Source organism: Lachancea thermotolerans (genome assembly GCF_000142805.1).
Source record: "Lachancea thermotolerans CBS 6340 chromosome G complete sequence".
NCBI classification, from domain to species: Eukaryota; Fungi; Ascomycota; class Saccharomycetes; order Saccharomycetales; family Saccharomycetaceae; genus Lachancea; species Lachancea thermotolerans.
Genome location: NC_013083.1, coordinates 579,913 through 593,880, shown reverse-complemented (window position 1 = coordinate 593,880; position 13,968 = coordinate 579,913). Strand labels below are relative to the sequence as shown.

General features: G+C 45.1%; 6 protein-coding genes and 1 non-coding gene across 7 annotated transcripts; 3 read left to right on the top strand and 4 right to left on the bottom strand.

The window, feature by feature from the left end:
* Nucleotides 1-64: 64 nt before the first annotated feature.
* Nucleotides 65-2,832, top strand: NSP1 (FG-nucleoporin NSP1; the record flags this gene model as incomplete). The annotated part of the gene is made up of 2 exons (XM_002555310.1): nucleotide 65; nucleotides 140-2,832. Coding segments are annotated over 2 exons (2,694 nt in total).
* Nucleotides 2,833-2,879: 47 nt separating this feature from the next.
* NUP192 (Nup192p) lies at nucleotides 2,880-7,898 on the bottom strand (the record flags this gene model as incomplete). The annotated part of the gene is made up of 1 exon (XM_002555309.1): nucleotides 2,880-7,898. One exon carries the CDS (start codon nucleotides 7,896-7,898, stop codon nucleotides 2,880-2,882), a length of 5,019 nt encoding a protein of 1,672 aa, XP_002555355.1.
* Nucleotides 7,899-8,139: 241 nt separating this feature from the next.
* Nucleotides 8,140-8,211, bottom strand: KLTH0G07282r. The gene has a single exon. It is a non-coding gene; the product is annotated as a tRNA-Arg (tRNA).
* A 464-nt stretch (nucleotides 8,212-8,675) lies between these two features.
* On the bottom strand, nucleotides 8,676-9,522 carry SRP102 (Signal recognition particle receptor subunit beta; the record flags this gene model as incomplete). Its single annotated transcript, XM_002555308.1, has 2 exons — nucleotides 8,676-9,272; nucleotides 9,340-9,522. 2 exons carry the CDS (start codon nucleotides 9,520-9,522, stop codon nucleotides 8,676-8,678), a joined length of 780 nt encoding a protein of 259 aa, XP_002555354.1.
* A 134-nt stretch (nucleotides 9,523-9,656) lies between these two features.
* RSM22 (tRNA methyltransferase RSM22) lies at nucleotides 9,657-11,780 on the top strand (the record flags this gene model as incomplete). The annotated part of the gene is made up of 1 exon (XM_002555307.1): nucleotides 9,657-11,780. One exon carries the CDS (start codon nucleotides 9,657-9,659, stop codon nucleotides 11,778-11,780), a length of 2,124 nt encoding a protein of 707 aa, XP_002555353.1.
* Nucleotides 11,781-12,074: 294 nt separating this feature from the next.
* Nucleotides 12,075-12,791, bottom strand: KLTH0G07216g (40S ribosomal protein eS27; the record flags this gene model as incomplete). Its single annotated transcript, XM_002555306.1, has 2 exons — nucleotides 12,075-12,320; nucleotides 12,789-12,791. 2 exons carry the CDS (start codon nucleotides 12,789-12,791, stop codon nucleotides 12,075-12,077), a joined length of 249 nt encoding a protein of 82 aa, XP_002555352.1.
* Nucleotides 12,792-13,438: 647 nt separating this feature from the next.
* On the top strand, nucleotides 13,439-13,963 carry KLTH0G07194g (KLTH0G07194p; the record flags this gene model as incomplete). The annotated part of the gene is made up of 1 exon (XM_002555305.1): nucleotides 13,439-13,963. The coding sequence occupies one exon, from the start codon at nucleotides 13,439-13,441 to the stop codon at nucleotides 13,961-13,963; it is 525 nt and encodes a 174-aa protein (XP_002555351.1).
* Nucleotides 13,964-13,968: the final 5 nt, after the last annotated feature.

Sequence of the window (13,968 nt, the reverse complement as noted above, 5' to 3'; positions counted from 1 at the left end):
AACAAAGAAGAGACTGAAGCCTTTTCACCCAATCAACAGGGTTCTGAGGGTATAGATCACCCAAAGTATGTGCACCAGTTCATTTGTGATAACGCAAAGCTTTTGGAAAAGTCTCCATACTAACCATCATTCTGCGCAGTGAGTTTCCAATTTAACCTCAACAGCAACTCTAGCGCTAACTTCGGAGGAAACTCTCCATTTGGCAGTGCGAGCGCGCCGACAAAAGATCAAAACTCCCAAAGCTCAGGCTTCTCAGGCTTTTCCTCTAATCCTAGTACTAATGCGCAACAAACGAGCGGAAACACCCCTGGGTTTGGTGCATCTCAAGGGCAACAAGGCAGTCTTTTTGGGAAACCATTGGGTGGTACTACTCCCGCATTCGGTTCCTCGAGCGCGCCAAAACCTTTTGGGTCTCTTGGCGGCTCTTCCCCGTTTGGGGCTCAACCTGCCACTACCACCCCGGCAAATGAGAATGATAAAAAAGAGTCCCAGTCCACAGGATTCAACCTCGGAGGCAACACAGCCAGTGCTAATAACGCTAAGCCAACTGCTCCTTTCTCTTTCGGAACTACACCTGCTGCGACTGGTAAAGACGATAAACCTTTATTTGGTGGTGCTAGTAGCGCATCGCCCTTCCAATTTGGAGCGGCATCCAATCAAGGAACCTCAGCACCAGCTCAGAGTTCCACCAATAAACCAACGCTAAATTTTGGAAGCTCAAGTAATTCAAAGCCCGCGTTTAGTTTCGGCGCAGCTAGCGCTAGCGACGCCAAGAGCGGATTAGGGGACACAACTAAAACTTTAGAAAGCGCAGCACAAACATCATCTGCTGGTTCAAAATCTCCTTTCACGTTTGGCGCTAGTACAGCAAAAAGTACAGAAACAAATGCTTCTTCGGGACCGGGTACGTCCACGGTTGAGAAAAAGGATGACGCTAAGCCGGCATTTAGCTTCGGCGGTACTTCAGGTACCAATACTGCGGCTCCTAAGTCCTCTCCCTCCCTAAACTTTGGCGGCTCTGCTGCAAACAAGAAAGAAGAATCAAAACCAGCATTCAGTTTTGGCACTGCCGCGTCTGAAAAGAAAGAAGAACCAATGCCGGCTTTTAGCTTCGGTGGGACTTCGAGCACTACTAAAGAGGATTCCAAGCCTGCATTTTCTTTCGGAGGAGCGCCCAGCGACAAAAAAGAGGATTCGAAACCAGCTTTTAGCTTTGGCGAGGCTGCAAACAACAAAAAAGAAGATCCAAAACCTGCTTTCAGCTTCGGAGCTACCGCCTCCGACAAGAAAGAAAACCCAAAACCGGCACTTAGCTTCGGGGGGGCCACAGCAGACAAGACCGAAGCGTCGAAACCAGAATTAAGTTTGGGGGGGACCACAACCAACAAGAATGAAGTTTCCAAACCAGCCTTCAGCTTGGGGACTGCTTCTTCCGATATAAAGGAGGACCCAAAACCGGCTTTCAGTTTCGGTACAGCTAATAATGACAAAAAAGAAGAAGCCAAACCAGCGTTCAAGCTCGGCGGTCTCGGGGAAAAAAAGGACGAACCAAAATCGACATTCGCATTTGGCGCCCCTGGCGAGAAGAGCGCCGATAAACCAGTATCGTCCAAGCCTGAGACTAACGACGGAAATGCGAGCTCAAAGCCATCGCTCGGTTTTCTTGCCGGATCGGAGAATAAGAGCGGTGGAAAGCCTGCCTTCAGTTTTGGAAAATCGGCTGAAAGCACGAATGCTTCTGACAAAAGGGTTGGTTTTGGAAATAGCTCAGAACAAGGAAACAAGTTGGGCGCAGGGACTTCTGAAGCTAGCAAGGGCTCCTTTAACTTTGGCGGTTTAGGCGCGCAGCAGCAAAAAAGTGATGCAAACAAGGGAGGATCTTTGTCCTTCGGAGCCAAAGATCCTAAGCAAGACAAAGAAAACAAATCTTTTGGCTTCTCCAATAGTTCGGGCACAGGTTCTGACTCCAAACCTAGTGCGACTGGCTTCTCGTTTGGTCAAAACAAAGAGTCTGCAACATCATCAAAGCCTAGCGGTTTTTCATTTGGTGCAAAAGACAAAGACAAAGAAGAAAAGGACGCACCCAAGACGACACTAAGCTTTAGGAAAGACACTGACGGATCCTCCACGTCAAAACCATCCAATTTTGGCTTTGGGTCTAAAAAGGAGGCCGAAAAAAAGGATGGCACTCAACGTGAGGCTGCGCCCTCAAGCACGGGCACAGAAGCTCAAAAGCCAATCGAGATTCAACCCGTGTCTTTGGATAACAAAACTCTTGACGATCTTGTCACAAAATGGACATCTCAGCTAGGAGGATCTGTGGACCACTTTGCCACATATGCGGATAAAGTTAAAGAGTGGGATCAAGTGTTGATGCTTGGCGGCGAACAAATTGGTCAACTTTACTCGGACGCTCTTGTGGCGGAACAGACACAGAACAGGGTTGACCAGTCGCTACAGTACATCGAAAGACAACAAAGTGAATTGGAAACGTTTTTGGATAACTATGAAAAGAAAGCAGAGGGCCTGCTATCAGGTGTACTGTCGAACTCTAACGGATCGACTGGCAACATTAATGACCAGAAAAGGCAACAAGCTTACCAAACAGCAGAAATACTGGACGACAATTTAAACTCATTGTCCATGAACCTTTCAGCACTGATTTCAGAGATTAACCAGGTGAGCGATACTTTCAATAAGGCTACAAACATGAGCGTTACCAATGAAGACGAAAACACACAACTCATTAAATTATTGAACTCTCATCTTGACGCATTGAAATCCCTTGACAATAGTTCTGACTTGTTAGAACAAAAACTTACAAAGCTTTAAGTATTGGTGATTAATCTGTAAAAAATTTGTGTGCATTACTTAATTAACTACTTGTTTCCATATGACTGAGGCAACGTGTATATTTTGGGATCCAAGCCGTTCTTTTGTGACCCTCCATTATAGCCAGTCAAGGTACAAAGCAGGACAACAAGCTTTACAAGTTTTTGTAAGCCCTCACTATTAGAACGGTCCAAATGTTTTTCGTCGCTACCTTCAATAAGAGCATCTCTCTTTAGAACACCCTGCACAAGCTTCCTGAAGTGAATTAAAAGATTCCTTGTTTTCTTGAGAACAGGCTTATTTGCACTACCCATGCTTATGAGGATAGACGTCATTAGTTGGAACACTGGGACGATAATCTCGAACAGCGATAAACCGCAAGCATCTTTGCTGAGGTTTAAAGATTTGTCCAAGCTAAAGGTCACGCGGACTGCCTGCGACTCTTGAGTCCTGACTTCAGTGAAAATTAGTTCAAGTCCTAAATCTGGATCGGCCTCTAAGAATTCACAAGACTCTATGACACGGAAAATCTCATTTTCCACCAAAGCCTGTGCTCCGCTTCGTGATTCAGCTATGCGGATAAGGAAATGAATGGTTGACTTGAAGGCAGTCAGCTCATATAGTAGGTTGTCCAGAGTAATACCTTCTAGCCCTGAGCTCAGGAGGTCATCAGTAGTCTTGATTGAGTGACTGATGAGGAGGAGCATGTTACTTTTGACAAGGCTTTCTAAGACGAAATTCACCTTATTGAGACCAGCAATTTGAACCAGTGAATCCAGGAATAAAATACCAGTAATTCTAGAGGATCCCTCGCCTGAGATTGCATCATTGCAGACCACTTCAACGAGCCGTTCACTGGTCAGTTTCAGTGTTTTGAGAACTTGTTTTGCCGTGTTAACTTCTTTCATGATGCTAACTAGGAAACGGTTAGCAAGGATGTAAAAATCAGACCTAAGAGCCAAAGTGGAAAGCGGAGATCGTATGCCATTAATACAAGCCAAAAACAAAGCTATTAGGCGCCCATCGGCTGTGTGCTCGCCATTATTCAGCTTTTGGTCTTTCTGGTAAAGATCGTAAAGGAACACGCATAAGGAAACAAGCTCTTCCGAATAGCACACATCAAGCTCGACGTAATCATTGATCTTTGGAACAATGGCTTCAAAGAGTCGTAAAATAAAGTCTGAAATTGACACTTGTGGGAGGGCTCCATCTAGCACAACCACTTGAACAAGTTGAACCCAAGAGTGTAGTAGAGAAAGTTGTAAGGATTTGAACTGCTCAAAGCTCATATAATCTGTCAGGTGCTTTTCAATAGTCGCGGCCTCTGCACCTGAAATTCTATCGAGCGTCTCCTTGTTTGTGATTGTTTCCTCATGAAAGTTCAAGGGTAGATGCTTCCCTAAAAATTGCGTCCTTAAGCGAATGAGTGATTCAAGTTCACTGCAATCGTAAATCAATTCTGTACAAGGTGTGACTTTTTGTAAGGAAGGCAGGTTAAAATTTATCCCTGAGAGGACTTTCAAGCCTTTTAAAGTCTCGTGAGGCGAAGGCCTGGCGTCGAAGTTTAGGGCATCAAGAAACGAAAATAGACGAGGTGGTTGTAGGTAATTCGAAATTAGGAGATCAATTCTTGATTTTATTCTGCTTTTGAGTGACTCGCCACTCAATCCGTGAATGTCAAGACTCAAATACTGTAACGCAAAACTCCTGTAGCTTAGAAAAGACAAAAATGCACCAGTTGAAGTCTGTTTGATGAATCCAAGAGAGTCGCCAGCCGAATTTCCGGCGAAAACCTCACCGGACCATCTTGTGTTAACGTCGACCTTTGGGTCACGAGCGAGTATTGTTTCGAAGAAATCAGACTCACTCATATGTCTCAAGACTATTTTTGAAGTTGCAGAATTCTTGCATAACTTCAAAAGAATTTCCATTGATGAAGATGCTAACTTAGCTGGGAGAAATTCGATTTCTTCTGAACTCAGAACCATCAGGGAAGATTGAAGCAGGTATATGATTGACGTCAAAACAGAACAACCGGAAGTAACGAATGTGCTCAAATCGGGGCCTAACGATATTGTATTGCCTATTTGTAAACCTAATAGGAAGTGTGCGACTGTTGGCTGCTTGTCTGTGTATGACAAGTTCTTTGAGATAAAATCAAGGATTCTCATTTTAATAGAGAAACTTTCATAATTGGTAATTGAAGTTTGTAATTGATTGATGAAGGCTTGTTTTATCCGCGCAGATTCATCAACTGAATCGAAAACGCTGAGGAGTTTGTCTTTGACAATGGCTTGGCTATCTCTACCTTTCATTTCTGTAGATATCTTGTCTAAGATATCAAGCGAGTTGGATGCAATCTTATAGTTAGTGTGACCAACATAGAGACCGATACCGACAATCAAAGGAAGATCAAAAGAAATAGCGTCGTAGAATGAGCGCAGACCATGTAAACCAAAGTCTTTTGGAATAAAGTAATTCTTACTTGCACTTTTCTTTACAATTGGACAGAGCTCTTCCACATACGTTTCCTGAATAGTTAGAACTTGGTTGATGGTGCTTAAGGCGAGGCATGGTAATGCTAGTGATTGACAGTCTTCCTCTGTTATACTTCCCATTTTTTCAACCCCAAATGAGGCGTTTTGAAGCAGGTTTTTGAAAACATTTTCCTCAAAAAGATAATTGAGAACAGCTGTGGTGGAAGATTCCATGGCGTAAGTGAGAAAGTTGTCAGTTACAACAAGTTCGTCAAGGTTGGACCCTGATGGAATTGAGTTCAGAATCACGCTATAGTCGAACGAGCTCAAAGCGCTGCTTAATATCTCCAAAATTGGCTTGTGGATAGCGGCACGCTCGGCCGGATTTGGTAATTTGTTGGATTGAGCTAGGATCCCATGGAAGACATAATCAAAATACGGCCAAATACCCAGCTTTCTGTAACCATGACCTAGTTTTGGGGGAAATTGCAAAAGACCAAATTCGAGGTAGCCGTTTGTGCTTTTCGTGCGCACTTTTAAAAGGCTATTCAAGAGCTGCAGGAACCCAGTGATATCTTGAAAGTGGGTCAAGATACTTTCAAAAGCCTCTCGGTAAGAGTCATCCGAGATGGTGAGCCTAAAGCCTTTGAATATCCATGAGTCTAGATTGAACCAAAACTTACTCCTCTCAAGTTCATCATAAGGGACAAGATTACTCAAGACCTTTAATGCAGCACCCACAAGAGGTGTATCGACCTTCACGAATTCAAAGAGAATGTCGGTAAATAGAGATGAGAGTTGCGCCTTTGCTCCCTCGTTCAAGTCATGGGCCACGCATCCAATCAAAGTGTACAGTGATGAGAGAAGGATGATGACCTCTTCATTAAGTCCGGTTTTGAGGGCTATGGTAGTGGGATCCTGTTCTTCCCGATCTCTCTGCTGGCCATCGAGAAGTTTCCTTTCCAACTCGGAAATTTTCACGATGTAGTCGCTAATAAGTTGCGAAACTGTATTCCAGGAGAGATTGGCATTGAGATTCACATAGTGGTAGACATTCGCCGAATTTTCTGGGCCAAATGAAAGGCTCGACAGCATCATGAACACACAAGATCTCATAAGTGTGTCTGTGCACTTCATTGCCCACTCAATGAACCCGTATGCATTAGATTCTTTATCTTGCCAAAATACTGCAGAGTAGTCAGGTCTGAATGCATAAAAGTAATGTACAGTAATGAAGAATCGTTCGAGATCAGCCTTCGCGGATATTTCGTCCAAAAACAGATCTTCTCCAGAAAGAAGAGAATCCTCTTCAGCATCTTTCATCTTTGTTAGAAGAAAAGCGCAATCAGTTATCACAACTTGTAATAAATGATGGAAGGCCGAAAGAAAAAAAGACAAGCTTTGTTGTGACATTGAAGCATTTGTGAGCAATCGCTGGTTGTTGATGGCATCGGGAGATGGCTGGTCCCCATCAACAAGTTGTTTGAGATAAAGTCTCGGAATATGTCTCTCTAACAAAGATCTGATATCGTAAAAGAGCTCTATGCTTTCGTCTTTGTCTAGCTCAGAGGTGTCCGCAGCAAATGCCATTAGCTGCTCAATCGCGCCCAATTCTACCGCTTTTGTCATTGGTTCATCGACGTCTGTGGCGAAGTTAAAAGATTTGGCTCTTTGAGAGGGTGCTGCTTTGCACCATCCTATAAAGAATGCCAGAAATGCAAAAATTAGAGAGGCTTTAACAGGCTGTACGCTTATCGTATCACTTTCAAGCTCGAGAAGAAGAGTTTGGTGCATTTCTCGAACGTGACCGTCGGGGAGAAGGTGAAGCTGGGAGATAGCCAAAAACAATGCAGGTAGAAAGTAAATGATGAAAAAGTCGCCTGAGTCCATCATTGAGGCACAATTGATCAGCTCAAGCAGCATATCCTTTTTCATGAGAGTGCCGTTCTTGACTAAGCCATATAGAATTTGACTTAGGGTATCGTATTCCTTGAGGAGAAAGTCCCTTCTAAAGCGAACATTTTGTTGAGCAAACGTATCGTAGCTTTCCAGTATCGCGGATTTGTTCACTAGAACTTTAATTTCCCCGAGCTGACTCTCTATTTGTTTGAAAGCGGGAATTATATTCTTTGCTAAAGTTCCGTCAGATACTAGGTCGATGTAAACCTTATCTTCAGAACTGCAACAGTTTGTGATAAAGGATACAATTTGAAGGATATACTGCCTTCTAACATAAAAGGCCACTTTCGCGTCATTGACCAAACTGATCACAGAATTCTCGCTTACTGAATCCAGATCACAGTTTTGCAACATTATCTCTGCGGTCAACAGCTCATCGAGATTGAGCTCGTCTGACAATGTTATTGCGGCGATTGCAAACTCTTGGTTAATTTGGTAGGTATCCCCCGAGGGGACCTTTATTTGGCCCTTTTCTAATTGAGCTCTGCTGGCGCTATTCTTTGCTTTACCATCTAGTACATTGAGTGTCTTTAAATCGGGCAAGACTTCTTCATATTTGGATGTATCGAAGGTGTCGGTCTCGATAGACGTATAGACAACCTCGAATGGTGCCGTGGCCCACTCCATCATCGTATTTTGACAGCCTGAAAGAAGCCTTCAGTGATTCGAGCTTCTATTTACTTGATATTTTTTAAGTTGAAAATTTTAGTGTAAATGCTTAATAGCAGAACCAATTCAAGGCGGACCCCTACAAATCCAACAGTAGAGTAAAAGGTCAGCGAATGCGGCGTTTATTTCATAGTTTGGGGGACGAGGAGTACGCGAGGTTGCAGCAGGTTGATTAACTTGAGTCGACTGGCAAAAATAAAAACACTCACGGTGGGGGTCGAACCCACAATCTTCTGATTAGAAGTCAGACGCGTTGCCATTACGCCACGCGAGCTAGTAATTGTTGAAGAGCACAAAGAAAATATCTTTCATATTCGTAGTTTCAACAACGTGAGACATAAAAATGGTGTTTTGTTCAACCACGTCAACCGTGGTGAATTAGGATTAGCAGATGAGTTTCAACGCCATCAGTAGATCTAAACACATCAGCTGCCGTCATTCGCATACTACCAATTTTGTTCGTGTGCACTAGAAGTTCTGTGAAACTCTAATTCTGAGTTGGTGATGAATCGTTTTGCTATATTGGTGGTACTTTTCACTTATTACTTAGTATGGCTTTTACTTCCCATCTTCGAGCTTGAAAACAAAGTGTGGTTGTTCCCGTTGTCATCAAAGTATGCGGTCATCTTGCCCATAATACTGGTAAATGTGGGCGTATTTCTGGTCGTTTCGTTTCTAGGGCTGCTTCTAGCACACCGGCATGAGGTAAAGGAATAGTAACACCCTAAAACTACCTGCTCAATTGACGGCCCTCTCATCAATCCAGCACTCCCACTTCTCGATTTGGCCCTTCAGGACGCTGCCATCCATAGCGTCGACGTTGCCATCGAGAGCATCGAATCTGAACTCGTGGTTACTTTGAAACTCAACTGATTGAGGGGGAGCACCATCCTCATCTTCTACGCCAGAAGTTGTGTCTGCCTTCTTAACGGAGGCCAAAGACTTAACCCTCCTTTCGATGATTTTTCCGATCTCCTTCTCAAGAGCGTCTCTGATTTTCAGAGGGGGCCTTGAGCTGAAAGATTCGGATTTGTTACAAGCTATTAAAATGTCAACACCGTCAGGAAATCTCTCAGTTAGTCCAAGTATTTCATACAAGAACTCTGCGGTTTCAGTGAGCTTTTGAGGGTCGACAGTTGAGTCCACAACAAAAATCAAGCCTTTCAGTGATGTTGAATCTTTGAGTGTGTCGTAAAGGCGATACCGCAACTTGAAATGGCCTGGGAATTCCATAAGCTTAAACCTGAAGCTTTTGGCGGTTGATGGCAGCATGTAATCCTCGGCCACGTTGGGCTCTTGGGACATCACGGTCGGTTTATGCCCGTCTGTGGTCAACTGAGAAAAGAAAGGTTAGCAAGACTGAATATACACCAACGTGTCAGCATAAAACTTCGAAACATACTAAATTGAACAAGCCCGTTTTCCCACTGTAAGTTGGGCCAGCGATGATGAAAGTCGGGTCCCTGTTTGAAACTTTGTAGCCCGGGATAACATTAGCAGAGTTTTTTTGTACAATGAGCAGAACGGCACTGCTTATCAGCGCAACCAGCAATGCCACCAAGACAGAGTTACTCAATTCTAACATCGTTGTTCTCAATCACTCAATCCGTTGTATCAACTGACTTGGATCTTCTTTTAGCAGAACGTTGATGTTGATTTTGGCCACTTGTCGCGCCTGACGATCATTTCGGAAAATCTTGAAGAACTGAGTTGGGCGCGATGAGCTTAAGACTGGCACTTGTCCAAAGCTGCAGGGCACATATCAGCTATTCTAGTATGGTTAGGTTCCGTTTGGCTTTCCCTACGTCTTACACAAGAATTTTGAAGCGTTTCAAAGGTACTGGGGCTTCTTTCTCCCGGCAGGACCTGGACGTATTCACGATGGACAAACAAGGCGGTGGCACAAGGGGCGCCGCTGGCTTTGTTGTGGAAGATAACCAGCTTGGGAATGAGGAAGTCGTCGACAGAGACGAGCTGTTGCGAAATGAGTATGTGAGTTCCTTCCGTAAAGGGCAAGGCACCCTCCCTCCTGGGACCAATTCTAGGGAAGCGAGACTGTTGCCTGAGACTATAACAGGGCGGGCGCCTAGGGATCAGATTGAACTCAACCCTACAGTGTCACAAGCAATTCGTAACAATATCCTCAGTTTACATATGCCTGGCAATTTGAGAAGATCTGCAGGCAGCGGCTTTGTGGAACTCAAACAAAGCAAAGTTCACCGTGCTGCTAGAACGAACATGGAAGTTGATTCACATATCGCGTCTCTATTTTTACAGAATTATGGATCCATTTTCCAGAGTTTAAGTGAACTCAAAAAACGGTTAGGCGATAAATTTAAGCCTGATAGGATTTTGGACGTGGGCTACGGCCCTGCCACTGGGATTATTGCGCTGAACGATTTGATGGGGCCAGATTTCCGTCCTTACTCAAAGGAAGCGGTTATCCTAGGCCATATAGAGATGCAGAAGCGGGCAAAGATACTTTTGAGCAGACAAGCCAATGAAGCCCCCAATGATCCTAATATTTATAGTGACGCTGAAGCGGCCGAAACCGACCAGATAGAAGTGGACAATGATTTGGTGGGTGAAGTGATGACGAAAAAGATCAAGACTGTAACAAAGCTGAGAGACAGTGTTCCAAGCTCCAAATCCTATGACCTCATCATCCTCACTCACCAGTTACTGAAAGCAGAAGAAAAATTCCCAATCGAAGTGGATATGAACATTGAGTGGTATTTAAAAATGCTGGCCCCTGGCGGCCACATCATCTTGATTGAACGTGGTAACCCGATGGGGTTTGAAATCATTGCGAGAGCAAGACAAGTAATGCTTAGACCAGAGAACTTCGCCGAAGAGCATGGGAAGATACCGCGCCCGTGGACAAAAGGAATTTCGACAGAAGTCTTCAACAAAAGAGAAGTTGGGAGCTCGCACGAAACCCCCCAGAAAGACTTGAGTACGGACTTTTTCGAAAGAGCTCCGGAGGATGAAGAAGTTTCTGGGGCAAAAAAGGTTCAAGAGTCATCTCAACCTGGGGAGCCTTCGGGAGAAAGCTACTTTTTGAAAGTTGTTGCACCATGCCCACATCACAAAAAGTGCCCTTTGCAGATAGGCAAGCCCCAGTACTATGATTATGGAGAAGGCAGAGATTTGAAGTTTTGCAACTTCCAAAAATCCGTGCTAAGGCCCAAATACGCCATAGAGCTAAAAAAGGGACGGGTTTTGGCAACGCCATGGCAGAACAATGCAGAAGCAGTAGGTATCAAAGGAATGGCCAAGCCAGGGACAGGAAGACCTCATGGAAGAAATTTCGAGATCCTGAGCTACTCATACTTAATAATGGAACGTTCACCAGCAGACGACGAAACGGTACAGCGCATCAATATGGAACGCTCTCAGCAGCAAGATAAATATGGCGTCGGTTCTCTAGGTGACAACACTCCATCAACATGGCCCCGCATAATTAGGCAGCCTTTGAAAAGGAAGGGGCACGTCGTTATGGACATGTGCGGGGCATCAGGGCAACTGGAAAAATGGACTGTACCAAGGTCGTTTTCCAAAGAAATCTACCATGATGCTAGGAAAGCCATGAAAGGAGACCTTTGGGGGCTTGAAGCAAAGACAAAGACCAGAGGAATGGGGGATTTGAATGTTGGAAGACTTGAGAAGGTTGAAGGAGAAAAGATACGAGAAGCCAAAAGGCAAATGAAGCGGAAAGATCGTGAGATGAAGCAAGCGGTCGATAACGTCGATTATGGAGACCCGCTTTCTTACGAGGAAACCGTGGACACTATGGCCGCTATGTACGGTAGCGAATTTGAAAAAAGCCACAAGAAACCTTGATACAGCATAGTATTGTGTCATATAAGTAGTATTTATGAGGACATCGTGTATATAGACGTAACGGTGCGTGTACATATGGATAGAAGAGTTTCAAAACGGAAGGGACCATCTGAAGCTAGAGCGACAGTTAGGGAGGCCCGCTTGGACAAGTTCCGTAGGCGGGTCTCTAACACTTAGCTGCTGGTGTACTAGTCGCACCGAGCGGCATCCGGCACTTATAACTCAACAGTATAGTTTTATAAGACTAACATGTACAGCATCGAAAATTACCTAAATAGTGACGTGACCTATAGTTTACTTTCTTCTGAAAGAAGTACCCTCGGACAACTTAGCCTTACCACCGGTAGGGGTGCACAGAACGGTGGCACAAGACTCACAGGTGACAGCGGTCTGGGCGTGAGAGAACACGGTGGTGATGTTCAAACAACCTGGGCACTTGACGTCCAAGAAGTACGATCTTGGGCCCTGAACAAGAGCCTTTAGCTTGTGCTTTCTGGCCTCAGTAGCAGGAGAAGGGTGCAACAAATCTTGAACTAAAACCTGTGATGGGGGTTAGTAAAACTGTTAAAAGATGATCAGAAACCACGGTGAGACGGGCGCCACGCTGCGCAGGACAAGCCGATAGTCCGGTGTACTCCAAGCTGGCCCTAGAATTTTCAAAGTGGCCCGGCGATGCAGCTCGATTTGCCACCGGGCTTCCAGCGAGCTAGGATTTCTGTTTTCGAGCGGCCGCCGCGCCGCCTGCACCTCACAGTGCCTCAAACGACGGAGCTGCTCTATTCCCGCAGCAGCACATCGATGCCACGAAGCTTCGGTGTTCACGCTATTCTTTCCAGTGCTGCTGTTCTTTCTTCTCTGGTCGGGTCGACGGTCTTGATCTTCAGATGTTCGTACTATCCTTGCGAAGCCATGTCTCTTGTTCTGCTTTTCCCCTGGTGTTCTTGCGTGCGCGTGTGTATTTGCTTCCTCGTCTCTGGTTCTCTATCCACCATTTTAATCGTCACATACCATAATTCGTTCTATATGTGTATTTTACTTCAAAGTTCGAATCTGTCGAGTTTTCCAACCTTCTTTCCTATATACTGAATGTTAATCATCGCTTTTCCCGTTTCCCTCTCCATCAGCGCCGTGGCGCCCTTGCCCCGCTGCGTCTGAAAAAGTGAAAAATTATATGTTCCAGAACACTTCAGAAAAAGCGACGCAAAGGAAATTATGTTGCGATGTCTGGGCTTTACATTTAGTGTATGGGTTTTAAAAGAAGCAGTCAAATGTCAATAATATCACGTGATTTGGTTGCGGAGGACTTGCGGAAGTAGAAACGACTCAGACGTCATCTCCAATGCTTCTGTGCGTGGAACGTTCTTCGGCGAATTCCAAGTTCGGGTGGCACGCAGCGTTGACTTGCAGGGCCATACCGTCTCGCTACGGGTGAAATACATATCACGTGGCTGGACCATGTGTTTCCCAGTTGTTTCCAAGCTGTTTCTTGGCGGGGGTTTCTCGGAAACCAACAAGCGCTGACGCAGATCAAATTTGGAAGACGAACGGCGTACAGTAGGTGCGTGCAGTACTGTGAACTGTTGTCGAGCCTAGAAGACGTCTAAAAATAGGGTAACAGATGCACACCCAAAAGGTGCTGAGCTGCAGCGAGCAGCAGAATGCCAGCTAGAAATCGGCAAAACGTCTGCAAGGTGGCCTTGGTTGCGACGCCGGAAATGTGCGTGTGTGTGCGTGTGTGTGAGGCAATATTAGCGGCGCAATCGGAACTCCGTACGCGAATGCGCCGCGCTACAAAAGCCCTTTGTAATCACGTGACATGCGCTGTTAGTATGCCAAGGACAATGCAACGGACACATGCGGCTCTTGCTTTTGCAGAGCACCTCAGACCATTATCTGCTTTGCCTCCACTCATGCAAGTTACTGTTGTAGGAGTATGTGTATGCAGAGTCGCGGTTCTGCCGATGTGCGGCGCTCCGGATGGAGCCACGGATGAGGGTTCCGATCGCAATTGCTCGATAACTATCTTGCCAAAACTTTCCTACCTTGGCCTCGGTTCTTGTCTCGACTCTTGCCTCGGCTCTTGCCTCGGCTCTTGTCTTAGTTTCGTTTTTTATGTTTCGCTTAGATTACAAGTCATTGGAAATATTCCTAATTTCTTACAATGTCAAAATCAAGAAGAATGACAACA